This window comes from Coenobita brevimanus, unplaced genomic scaffold, assembly GCF_032717465.1.
Source record: "Coenobita brevimanus isolate Jiangsu-jjx unplaced genomic scaffold, ASM3271746v2 jjx.HiC_scaffold_2674, whole genome shotgun sequence".
Lineage (NCBI taxonomy): Eukaryota > Metazoa > Arthropoda > Malacostraca > Decapoda > Coenobitidae > Coenobita > Coenobita brevimanus.
In genome coordinates, this window is record NW_027643625.1 from 132341 (window position 1) to 145276 (window position 12936).

Consider the following 12936-nt stretch of genomic DNA (forward strand, 5'->3'; position numbering starts at 1 on the left):
CCAGGGGCTTTCCCCGATTTAACTTTCTTCATTGCTTCCACAACTTCTATCCTACTGATTTCTTCCTGTCTTCTCACCTCCCTCTTTCTCCCAGCCATTCCCCAGCCAGTTATACTTGCATTACTTCCATCCTCTACGTTCAACAATTCCTTAAAGTGTTCTCTCCATCTGCTCACTTTTTCTCCCTTCTCCACTAGTAATCTACCATTTTTATCTTTCACTCCCCTGCTAACTTCACTTCCACCCTGTCTTACTCTTTTCACTTCTCTCCAGAACATTTTCTTACAGTCCCTCCACTTTACACTCAAATTCCTTCCAAATTCCTCATCCACTCTCTTCTTACTCTCTCTTACTAATCTTTTCACCTCTCTCTTTCTTTCCACATATAACTCTCTCTTCCGCTTCTCAACTTCTTCCACGCCCCTATTTCTCATCCATTCATTGTATGCTTTCTTCTTTAGTGCCACAGCCTGTTTCACCTCTTCAGTCCACCACGCTGTTCCTTGCACCCCCCTCCGTCTTCTCTTCCTTCCACACACCACATCACATGCTGCACATATTTCTTCTGTAAATATCTTACACACACCTTCCACGTCTCCCATCTGCTCCAATTCATATTTGCCCAATCGTTCCTCCACTTCTCTCTTATACTCTGCCTTTTTCTCATCCTCTTGTAACCTCTCCACTCTCCTTGCAACTACTCCTTCCTCTCGTCTTTCCCTTCTTCTATTCCTCCATCTTACTTGCATCCTAATTCTGGCCACCACCAAGTAGTGGTCAGAAAGTCCACTCCCCCAACCTCTATACACTCTTGCATCCTTTACACATCTTCGCATCCTTTCATCCACACACACATAATCAATCATTGCCTTCCTTTCATTCAGTTCACCACCCACCCTTCTCATCACTCGCCATGTATACCTGTGGATCATTTTATGCCTGAAGAGGGTATTGGCTATCACCAGCCCCCTCCCAGCACAAATGTCCACTAACGCACTGCCATTCTCATCTATCTCAGCAGGCACACCCCACTCACCAACTATTCCATCCACCTTCACATTACCAACTTTACCATTCATATCACCAATCAAAAACACTCTCTCATTCCTTCCAAACTTTTCCATGCACACTTCCACATTTGTCCAGAACTCTTCTCTCACTCTTCTAGCACGATCTTGCGTTGGCGCATACACACACACAATCGCCCACATTTGTATTCCAACTTTCAACTTTACCCACACGATCCTTGACCCAACTGATCCATACTGTCTTATGCTCTTCTTCCATCTTTTACTCACAACTATACATACTCCTTCCTTTGCCCTCTCATTCTCATCTACTCCTGCACATATACCCCATCCATACTCCCATTCTCTCACACTTTCTCCTCTCCATTTTGTTTCAGTTATTCCACATACATCCACTTTCGCACCCTCAAGCACCTGGACAATCTCTCTCTCTTTCACCTCATCGACACAGTGAAATCAAGACCTACTGTAACGACATCTTACACTGAGATGGCTATATCGTGAACATGGGCCTCGTCTAGTTCCTATGTTGGTATGTAAACCCAAATGCTTAACATCCATCTATCTATCTATAGCCTGACGCCCTAATCCCGCAAAGGGTGGCCACAGACAAAACGCCTCCAAGTCGCTCTGTCACCCACCATTTGACTACCCTCCTCCCAAATCACCCCCCCCTCCCTCTTATACCTCTCAACTCCATCCCTCCACCTCATCCTCGGTCTACCCCTCCCTCTCCCTCCCTCCACCTCACCTACATACACCCTCTTATTTAGTCTTTCATTCTCCATTCTCTTCACATGTCCAAACCACCTCAGTGCATTTCTCCTAATCTTCTCAACCACATTCACATCCACCCCACAACGTTCCTTCACTTCTTCATTCGTCAACCTACCCCTCCACGTCACTCCACATGCTCCTCTCAAGTAACTCATTTCCACTGCTCTCACTCTTGTCTTGTTCCCCTCTTGCAAGGTCCACGCCTCGCTTCCATACGTCAGGGTAAGGATCACAATACTATCATGCAGTGACTTCTTAACTTCCATACTCACCTCCCTATTTCTCATCATTGCTTTCAGTGCACAAACAACCTTCCTTCCCTGCTGTACCCTTTCACGCACTTCATCCCCCAAAGTTCCATCCTTACTCATCACACTACCCAAGTACTTGAATGCACTCACATTCTCCGTATCCTCACCAACTAACCTCACTGCACACTCTGTGACTTCATTCCCCTCGAATACCACAACTTTACTTTTGTGATGAGTAAGGATGGAGGTTTGGAGGGTGAAGTGCTTGAAAGGGTACAGCAGGGAAGAAAGGTTGCTGGTTCTTTGAAAGCAGTGAAAAGAAACAGGGAAGTGAGCATGGAAGTGAAAAAGTTACTACATGACAGCAGTGGCGGCGCCAAGGGGGGGCTTGGGGGGGCTGAAGCCCCCCAATAATGAGCCAAGCCTCCCCATCAGCCCCCCCAATATTGCCAGATTCCAAAGGCGAATTTAGGCAGAACGTCCCTTATTTGAACTTTCAATTTTGTATTACTATTTACAAATAATACACAAAAGTTGACGAAACGAAGTGTTATAAGTTTAGGAAAAGATTCAAGACAATAGATTAAATCGTGATTATTATTTTTAGCTGTTAGCATTTAGCAGATTCTGAATGATAGTAATTTCACGGAAATTACGGAAAATTTATCAGTTGACTCAACTTCTAAGGAAAACTTCCAGCCTAGTTCTAATACTAAGGGTAACTTATGTTATAATATATTCTGTGAAATTCTTGTAATTCATATGGTTAGTTTACATATCCTATAATGAAAATGATAAGTGAAAGTAAAATACAGCATTATTTTATTCAACTACATTAGCCATTCTTTTAGTGTATTACGACTGTACGATTATTATCTCGTCTTCAGAAATATAATTGAATGTCGATTATGTCATAATTCGAGGCAGGAAGTTAATAAATTTGAATATATTTGATTAAAATGAAGTAAAGGATTCACACTGCTATAGGGCCTACATGGTCCTAGGCTCCTAGCCTAGCCCAGCATTAACGAATCGAGTGCACGATGAGCCATTCCTGTTCAATTCCTGTCAGCTACCAGACCAGTCTACCACGCGACGCGGTTGTGTGTAGATCTCCGAGTCTGTTGGCTGTTAATTGCTTAGTGCAGTAGACACTGAATTACTGAGCAGCTGAGCTTATTAGTTGTGGTTTTCGTCTTGCACTGATTTACAGGTATGGTGTAAGTTGATTTTTTTCTACTTAAAAATGTATATAGGCTACTATAAGATTATAAGAAGCTGTGGAAGGAAGAATAAAATAGTGTGAAAATATCTGGTCTGTTGTAATGCTAATATGCAGTTTTATGCTTCTGTGATCTGTGTGCTTGTTTATGCTGTTTTCCCTGTTTATGAAAGTAACTGATGGTGGTTTATCATATTTGATCACATAGGCCGGTTTGATTATGGAACGCTACCTGTTACCCAAGATTCCCAAGAAGAGGCTGCAAGATGATGATCCTCCTACAGACACACCTGCTGTTAATGAGGACCTGGACAGTGGTGATCGTGATTGTGAGTCTACAGCCTTACTAGGTGAGGCTAGTGCAGAACCCCAGCCACAAGAGGGCACTTCTCACACCCATGGTGAGAAACTACTACCTGGACCCAAGGACCTGAGCCAGCTTCCAGATAGTGGTCCCACCTGTCCAGACTTGAAGAGATACCCAGCCACAGAATACAGTGGCCAGTCAAGGTCATTCAACAAGAACTGGCGTGATCATCATTCGTGCCTGGAGTACTCCACGACCCTAGATGCTGCATTCTGCTTTGCATGTCGTCATTTCGGTCATGTACACTTAAGCAAATGTGAGAAGTCCTTCACCCATGACGGCTTTCGGAACTGGAAGAAGGAAACCTCATCTCTGAAGTCTCATGATAAGTCAGCAGGACACAAGTTCTCTATGCAAGCTTGGGCAGAGTTTAAGATGCAGAAAACAACAGGTTCTAGGATCATACATGCTTTTAATACCAACCATGAAAAAACTGTAAAGGAAAACAGACATTACATTAGAGCAGTAATACACTTACTGCTCTACACAGCCTGCCAAAATGTTGCCCAAAGAGGTCACAAGGAAGACACTGATTCTGGCAACAAAGGTAACTTCCTGGAACTGCTGGACCTGATTTCCAGGTATGATGACATTGTCAAAAAGAAACTGAGTGGTGGTCCTGGCAATGCTAAATATACGCACCACGATATCCAAAATGAACTGCTCGCCATCATAGCTTCAATAATCAGAGAGGACATCAGCAACGAGGTCCTAAGAGCAGAGCATTTTGCCCTAATGGTGGATGAGACCAAGGATGTCAGCAAACAAGAACAGCTGTTCATTGTGGTGAGGTATCTCCACAAACAGAGCCTTCATGAGGTGTTCCTTGACTTCACAGCAGCCGAGGGTCTGGATGCAGACTCATTGCTCAACAAGATCTTGGAGACCCTGGCCAAATGTGGTATTGACCACAACGCCTGCATTGGCCAGTGCTACGATGGAGCTACAGTCATGTCAGGGCACATCAGTGGTATACAGGAGAGGTTTAGGAGAAAGGTACCACAGGCTGTGTATGTCCACTGTTATGCTCACAGGCTCAACCTTGTGCTCGTTGATTGTGTACACAATATCCAGGCTGCAGCAGAGTTTTTTGTGGCTATATAGAGTTTGTACAAGTTCTTCTCTATGTCAGTAGTACATGAAGAATTTATAAAGGTACAAAAAGAATTAAATCCCACAAGGCAGCACATAAGAGTTGAAGCAACTGTCTGACACAAGATGGACCTTCCAACATGCTGCTTGTCTGGCAGTGAAAAGAAACCCTACCTGCCATAGTGACAACCTTGAAACGTCTCATGGAGGGAGACAATGCACACAGAGCCACTGAGGCAAAGGGCCTGTGCATCCTGCTAGATCAGCAATTTGTGACAATTCTGATGGCCATGGAAAAAGTGTTACTGATGACCAAACAACTGTCAAACCACCTCCAGTCACATGACCTTCAGCTGGCCTCTGCAGAGGACTTGATGCAGTCTGTCATGTCTGGACTGACAGAAATGAGGACTGAAGCTGCCTGGAAGGAGTTAGAGGAGGCTGCTGAGGATTTGTGCAAGGTAGTTGGGATACGCACTGAGACTGAGCGTCCAGGTAGACAACGATCTGCTCCCAGACACCTGGATGAATTCATCATAACATCCAGTACAGGTCAGAGGGATGGAGCTATACCAGATGCCAGGAGAAGGACCTTCTATGCCATCATAGATAGAATGCTCAATGAGCTGAGCAGGCGATTTTCATCTGATGCCTGTAATGTTCTGATGGGTGCTGCTGCCTTGAATCCTAAGCACATTACATTTCTGAACAAAAAAGCGCTGTCAGGAATGGCAGCCAATTATGGAGTGGCAGAGGGTAATCTTGCAGTGAAGGTCCACCAATTGACAAGACTAATAGCTAGGAAGAGAGACAATGGCCTGGAAGTGTCCACACCACTTGAGCTCGCAGCCATGCTGGAGCCATACAAGGACGCCTTTATAGATCTGTATAAACTTGTATGCATTGCAGTGACCCTCCCTGTCACCTCAGCTGCCTGTGAGAGGAGCTTCTCATGTCTGAAACTCCTCAAGACATACTTGAGGAACAGCAGTGGCAACAACCGCACCAGCAACCTTGCTGTAATATCAATTAATTCTAGGAGGGCCAAACAGCTGAACATTGATGCCATTATAGACACATTTGCTGCCAATCACCAGAACAGGCGCATAGTTTTAAAGTAACGTGACAGTCGTTACACCTTGATTTAAAAATTCTTCTGATTCTTCAGATTGTATTAACTTCATTACATAGAATTTTTTTCTGTCATGTTAACTGCTTGCTTACACATGATGTCTAAATTAATTGAGTTAAACTTCAATCTTATGGAATAAACGAGGATGAGGTGGAGGGATGGAGTTGAGAGGTATATGAGGGAGGGGGGGGGTGAGTTGGGGGGAGGGGAGTCAAATGGTGGGTGACAGAGTGACTTGGAGACGTTTTGTCTGCGGCCACCCTTTGCGGGATTAGGGCGTCGGGCTATAGATAGATAGATAGATGTTGCGTATACATTAATCTGAATTTCCTTGTTAGTTTTATGTCTTTCATTTTGGCAGAATTTTTGATGAGATAAGAAATGTTATACATTAACACCGCAGTTTCAAAGAGTACAGGTGTCTAAAATGAACCTCAGTACATTCGGATATTATGAATATGTACATACCAATTTTCCATCAACACTTCAGTTTGATGACATTTTGTGAAGCGCCCCACATTTTACCCCAGCCCCTCCTCAGCCCCCCCAATGAAAATTTCCTGGCGCCGCCACTGCATGACAGTATTGTGATACCAACTCTAACGTATGGAAGTGAAGCTTGGATGTTGTTGGAAGGACACAAGTCAAGAGTGAGAGCAGTGGAAATGAGTTATTTAAGAGAAGCCTGTGGAGTCACATGGAGAGACAGGCTGACGAATGAGGATATAAAGGAGCGTTGTGGTGTTGATGTGGATGTAATAGGAAGCGTTATGAGGAACACACTGAGGTGGTTTGGCCATGTGGAGAGGATGGACGGTGAAAGACTGACGAAGAGAGTGTATGTGAGTGAGGTGGAGGGGGGAAGAGAGAGGGGGAGGCCGAGGATGAGATGGAGGGATGGGGTGGAGAGGTATATGAGAGAGGGGGGTGTGAGTTGGGAGCAGGGCAGTGAAATGGCGGGGGACAGGGCGACTTGGAGGCGATTTGTTTGTGGCCACCCCAAACGGGATTGAGGCGTCTGGCAATAGATAGATAGATAGAACTTTCAAATTCCTCCTCCTACACACTGTCCCAAATTCATTCACCAAACCTTGCAACTCTCATTCATCTTCACTCAACAATACTGTATCATCAGCAAACAGCAACACCGGAAGCTTCCAAATGCTTAACATAATGTCTGAATTAATGGCATATCTGTCACACTGATCAGAATTAAGACGTACTGTAACGATAACTTATACATGTACTTTATGGGTTATAACCAGGACAACACTACTCTCATCTAGTTCCTATGTTGATATATAAACCCAAATATCTAAGTATGTATGGACGAACTAATGGCATACTCATCATATTTATCAGAAGTAACTTAATATAAATCAATTACATACTTACTTACTAGGTACTGTGCTATATAATGAAGTAGTTTTCTCAATATTCATTGTACTCACCAAAGATCCTGAGATGGGTGAAAACAGAGGAGGACGGTACACACTGTCCCTGCAAGGAAAATGGAATGATTACTATAACTGCACATTATATGGCTACATAAAACTAATATTATAAATGTGGATTTCTCTCAGAATAAGGCATAAAAAATTGTCATTCCAATTTGCGAATATCTCTGCACGTACATGTTATCTCATGCATGGTGTACACTAACATTTTTTTTTATATATATGCTTGCCTGGTGCACGTGTGAGTGAATGTGTGAATATTTTATGTATACATGTGTGTGTGTGTGTGTGTGTGTGTGTGTGTGTTTGCTTCGTGTTCCATGTGTTTTCTGTATCTGGTGCCCCGTTATTCGTCTGTTTTATATATTTTGTTTGTGCTTTGTGTTACTGCAGCTTTATATGCTTGTATGTCTCGTGTTTCGTGTGACTAAAGGTGAACTGCTTAAGAACAGTTCCTTTTATAGATACGATTGCTTCTTCCGGAATACAGCAAATGTTTTCAGTTTATTTCGCTCTGTGGACGAGTGTATAACAGCGTCGTGGAAAATACTGGAATTAGAAAAACTGTAGTAGATACAGCCTTGTTTACCAGATATCCTGCCCAAGTTTCATTAGCAGATACGTTGTCCAAGTTGAATTAAATCGTCTGAAGTAAGAATAAGCTTGAAGATACGTTGCTGTACTGAAAGTCGTTGCTGTACTGAAAGTCATTGGATATGCCTTGTTTTATGTCTTTTCGAATGTGGCTGCCAGATAACAGACTCAGGTTCAGTCTTTTATGGCAAGCGTTAATAGATATGCTCAGTGCCTCCTACTTCCCTCTCGTGCAAGGGTGTTTATTATCTATTACACTCCTGCTATTGGTAATTTGTCAAGAGCATGTTTTTAGCTTCCTACCTCCCTCGTGCAAGGCTTTTTACTGCTGATTACACACACCATAAAGGGAGTCGCACACGTCCTGTCTGATTAAACAATGACAACTCTCTCAAATCATTCATGGTCTTCTCATAGCCTTCATCAGCCTCTGAACCATGTAGTCTCGTCTGCTTATACTTGAACTCCTCTTAGTCCTCATCAGCCTAAGAACTACCTATGACTAGTATCCAGCACAGTAAATGTTTCCCTGGTGTACAGGAAACCATTTGGCTTGTCACTCAGTGTAGAGTCACCCACAGGCAGAAGGAAGGGGAAAGAATGAAGGAAAGAAAGACAGAAGAGGGGGTGTAAAGTCACCTGTAAGCAGAAGGATGAGGAAAGAATTAAGGAAAGAAAGAGAGAAGAGGATGGAAGGAAAGAAGGATGGAGAAGAGAGGAAAGGGCAGACCCTCGAGAGCAGCTCTACATCGAGTGAGTGGATGGTGAGCGCTCCCACCTACCACAAATAATAATAATAGTAATAATAATAAGTACTTTAATAACCCTGTCTCCTGCCATTTCACTGATCCCCCCCTCTCATATACCTCTCCATTCCTACCTTATCCTCAGTCTCCCCTTCCTTCTCCCTCAACTCCCTATGCCAAATGAGGAGGATGGTGAACCGTAGGAGAAAGGGAACTTCTGGTTTCCTGTCCAGGCAGCTGGCTGGTATTAACGTGGCAGCTGGTTGGTATTAATTTGGCTTTCTTCTCCCCCCCTGCTCCCTCTCTGTAGGCGGTTTCCATGGCTCAGTCAACTCACACACCTGAAAATATACTATACATTAGTTCTTTCCTTTCAAACCTTGATTAACAAAAGTAGCTTGTTGGCAGCAAGAACATTATCATCTGGAGACAACATGAGTTAAATAACTTGTCAATAACAAATGCAAGATGTTTTCAATAATAATTCATCCATCCATCCATCATCCAATCCTACATTGCCCCATGTGGAGCATAGGAGCCCGGGGCTAGGTAACTGGTCCCGACAATTATGATGAGAGTGACCAGCCTCACTCATCCCTGAGTGGCATTACATAAGCAATCAACCCCAACCACCCCTTGGATATAAACCTTCACCGGCTCAATCCAATTGGAAAATCACAATTACCCACTAAATCACCAGGCGCCAAAATTTGGTTATATGGTTTCAACCCAGCATAGTAAATGGTTTCCTGGTGCACAGGAAACCATTTGACTTGTCACTCAGTGTAGTCACCCACAGGCTGAAGGAAGGGGAAAGAATGAAGGAAAGAAAGACAGAAGAGGGAATGTAAAGTCACCCGTAGGCAGAAGGACAAGGAAAGAATGAAGGAAAGAAAGACAGAAGAGAATTGAAGGAAAGAAGGATGGAGGAGAGGAAAGGGCAGACACCCGAGAACAGCGCTACATCGAGTGAGTGGATGGTGAGTGCCCCCACCTACCACAAATAATAATAATAGTAATAATAATAACTACTTTAAGAATAACGAGAACTACTCTAAGTCTCAATGGTATGCCTAATGGGCCACATCCCCACACATCATTCAAGGCCCTGAAATCCTGATACCACAACACAGGCATAACTATCCACACACAGGAGGAGGCCGTAGCACAGGCCGAACAGGGTAGTACTCCCGAGGGGAATGGGAATGCTGGTGATAGGGAGAGCTGGAGCTCCTGTTTCACTAGCTATCTAACCATCCCCCTTTGCTGACCTTTTCAGTGTGACAGTAACATGGAGAGTAGACCAGCATACTCTCCCAAACATTTCCTCTAACTATCTATGCACTACACCACATGCACTTTACATTTCACACAACGTATCCCACTACGTTACAGGGGTTGGCGCCAGCAAGGGCATGCGGCCAGAAAACTTCGCCCCCGTTACCTAGTGGCGGACTTCTGGGGGGAGGCGTGGTGGGGGTTCCGCCGGCATAGAACATGGGTCCAGGGCAAGATGGGGCTCGGGCCTGTGCTAGAGGGTACAGGGCATTGCGGTTCCCAGGCTGTCGCTAACGCCCAATAGAGAGGGGCTCGAACCTGGGAGTAGCGCCCCAGGAGGCTGCCCTATCAGTGGGTGTATAATGGCGGGATAGTTGCAGTGCCAAGACACGCTTGGAGGGTGTCCCTGCAGCTGTCCTGGCAGGGTGCCCCGAGGCCACTACCACAGCCACTGGTAAGCTGGTGGGCTAGGGGTCCCAGATCCATTGCCTGGACCTGGGACTGTGCAGTGAGTGGGACCTGTGCTGTGTCTGTCCCCCTTTATTAATACTGAAGATGACAAAACAAAATAAGTTTCAAAGCAAGCCTGAGGACAGTAAATCATCCATGGGGATGAGGGTGGGTTCATGGAATGTGGGAAGTTTGAGGGGAAGAGCAGGGGAAGTCGTTGAGGCATTCAGTAGGAGGTGGGTGGATGTGGCGTGTTGGCAGAAAGTCCGGTACAGGGGTGGATCAGCCAGAAAGATTGTTGGGAAGGACTGTTGCTATAAGTTGTTTTGGCAGGGGGGGACAGACGGATATGGAGGTGTTGGTGTGATGGTTGCGGAGAAATGGGTGGAATATGTTATAAATGTTTTGAGAGTAAGCGATAGGATATTGGTACTGAAAATTCTGTTGGAAAGAAAGATAGCTGTGATTATATTGGCATATGCTCCACAGGCAGGATTGGATGAATCCGAGAGAGAGAGATTTTGGGATGATTTAATACGTGTAGTGGGTGGTATGCGGGATGATGAGATAGTGATTTTGGGAGGGGACTTAAATGGTCATGTAGGTGAAGCAGCACAAGGTTATGAAGGAGTGCATGGGGGATGTGCATATGGTCTAAGGAATGCAGAAGGGGAAAGGATACTCGAGTTTGGGGAGGCAACGGACATGATTGTGTGCAACACATATTTTAGGAAAAGAGACAGTAGGTTAATTACGTATGAGTCTGGGGGAAATAGCAGTCAGATAGATTATTTTCTGGTTAGGAGGGCCGATAGGAGGTTAGTGAGGGATGTTAAAGGTATAGGAAGTGAGGAGTGTGTGTAGCAGCACAAACTATTGATTTGTGATATGCTGCTTAAAGAACAAGTGATGAAAAAGAGGACTTATGTACCTAGGAGGAAAATATGGAAGCTGAAAAACCAAGTAGTAAGGGATGCCTTCTATAGCGAGTTGAGGATAGTGGTGGCTGAACAGGGAGCTGTAGACAGAGGCGTTAATGAACAGTACAGAGCCCTCAAGAACAATTTCTTGAGAGTTACTGATGTAACATGTGGCTGGACAAGAGGACCACCAAGACATAAAGTAACTTGGTGGTGGGATGAGGGTGTAGAAGCTGCAATTAAGGAGAAAAGAAGGCTTTTCCGGGAATGCAAGAAGGGTGGTAGCAAAGAGGAATATTTGGCTGCCAAGCGTTGGGCTAGGAGAGAGGTATACAGGGCAAAGTCTGAGTCACAGAGACAATTACTTGATAACCTAAATCATGGGGAAAGGAAAAATATATTTAGGGTGGCAGGTCAGGTGAAGAGGGATAATCGGGATATCATAGGTGAGCAGTGTCTGAAGAATGATAAAGGAAGGGTAGTGGTGAAAGGTGAGGATATTCAAGATGCATGGAGAGAGCATTATAACCGGTTGTTGAATGAGGAGTTTGACTGGGACAGGGAAGGTTTGGAGCCAGCAGATCCAGTGTCTGGCCCTTGGCCTTTGATTGATACTGCTACTGTGAGTGTGGCAATAGGCAGGATGAGGGTGGGGAAGGCAGCAGGTGTGTCTGGGTTGACTGCCGAAATGTTGAAGGCCTCAGGCGATATAGGGGTGAGTTTAGTCACTGACCTGATAAATAGGATTATTTATGAGGGTGTTGTCCCAGATGATTGGCTGAAGTGTGTAATTGTAAATGTGTATAAAGTGATGCCCTGGAAAGAGGAAATTACAGAGGTATAAAGCTTTTAGATCAGATAATGAAGGTAATGGAGAGAGTTTTAGAAGGTATGATTAGAGAAAGAGTGAATATTGATGAGATACAGTTTGGGTTTATGCCAGGTAGGGGGACCACTGATGCCATATTCATTGTTCGACAGCTTCAGGAAAAATATATATTGGTAGGAGAAGGGATCTTTATTTTGTTTTTCTTGATTTGGAAAAGGCCTTTGACAGAGTCCCTAGAGAGGTGGTGAAGTGGGCAATGAGAAAGCTTGGCTTGGAGGAGTGGCTGGTTAGGGTGGTTATGGCCATGTATGTGGGTGCTCACACCCAGGTAAGAGTGAATAGAGATTTGAGTGATGACTTTTCCGTGAATGTTGGTGTGCATCAGGGGTCACTCTTGAGTCCCATGTTGTTTATCATGGTATTTGAAGCCCTTTCACGTGACTTTAGAAACGGACTCCCATGGGAGTTGTTGTATGCTGATGATTTGGTGTTGATTGCAGAGAATGAAAGGGACGCGGAGGAAAGGTTTAGGAAGTGGAGAGATGGTATGGGGCAAAAGGGTTTAAGGGTAAATACAGATAAAACAAAAGTGATGATATCTAGGCTTGGTGGCGGTACTGTCAAAGACAAGGGAGAGTGGCCATGTGCAGTTTGCCATAAGGGCGTGGGAAGTAATTCCATCTTGTGCGGTGTGTGTGATAAATGGGTGCATAAGAGATGTAGTGGTATCAGAGGTAGACTGCGAGATAATGCTGATTTTATGTGTACGGCGTGCTGGGGTGAGCAGGTGGAG

The 12936-nt window shown here is 44.6% G+C and overlaps 2 protein-coding genes across 2 annotated transcripts; both read left to right on the forward strand.

The window, feature by feature from the left end:
• The first annotated feature begins 3498 nt into the window (after window positions 1-3498).
• Window positions 3499-4749, forward strand: LOC145389974 (zinc finger MYM-type protein 1-like). The gene has a single exon (XM_080265069.1). The coding sequence runs from the start codon at window positions 3499-3501 to the stop codon at window positions 4747-4749; it is 1251 nt and encodes a 416-aa protein (XP_080121195.1).
• Window positions 4750-4940: 191 nt separating this feature from the next.
• On the forward strand, window positions 4941-5858 carry LOC145389975 (zinc finger MYM-type protein 1-like). Its single transcript, XM_080265070.1, has one exon. The coding sequence runs from the start codon at window positions 4941-4943 to the stop codon at window positions 5856-5858; it is 918 nt and encodes a 305-aa protein (XP_080121196.1).
• Window positions 5859-12936: the final 7078 nt, after the last annotated feature.

Coding starts and splice junctions, on each gene's coding strand:
- LOC145389974 (XM_080265069.1), top strand. CDS start 3,499: ATGGAACGCTACCTGTTACCCAAGATTCCCAAGAAGAGGCTGCAAGAT.
- LOC145389975 (XM_080265070.1), top strand. CDS start 4,941: ATGGAGGGAGACAATGCACACAGAGCCACTGAGGCAAAGGGCCTGTGC.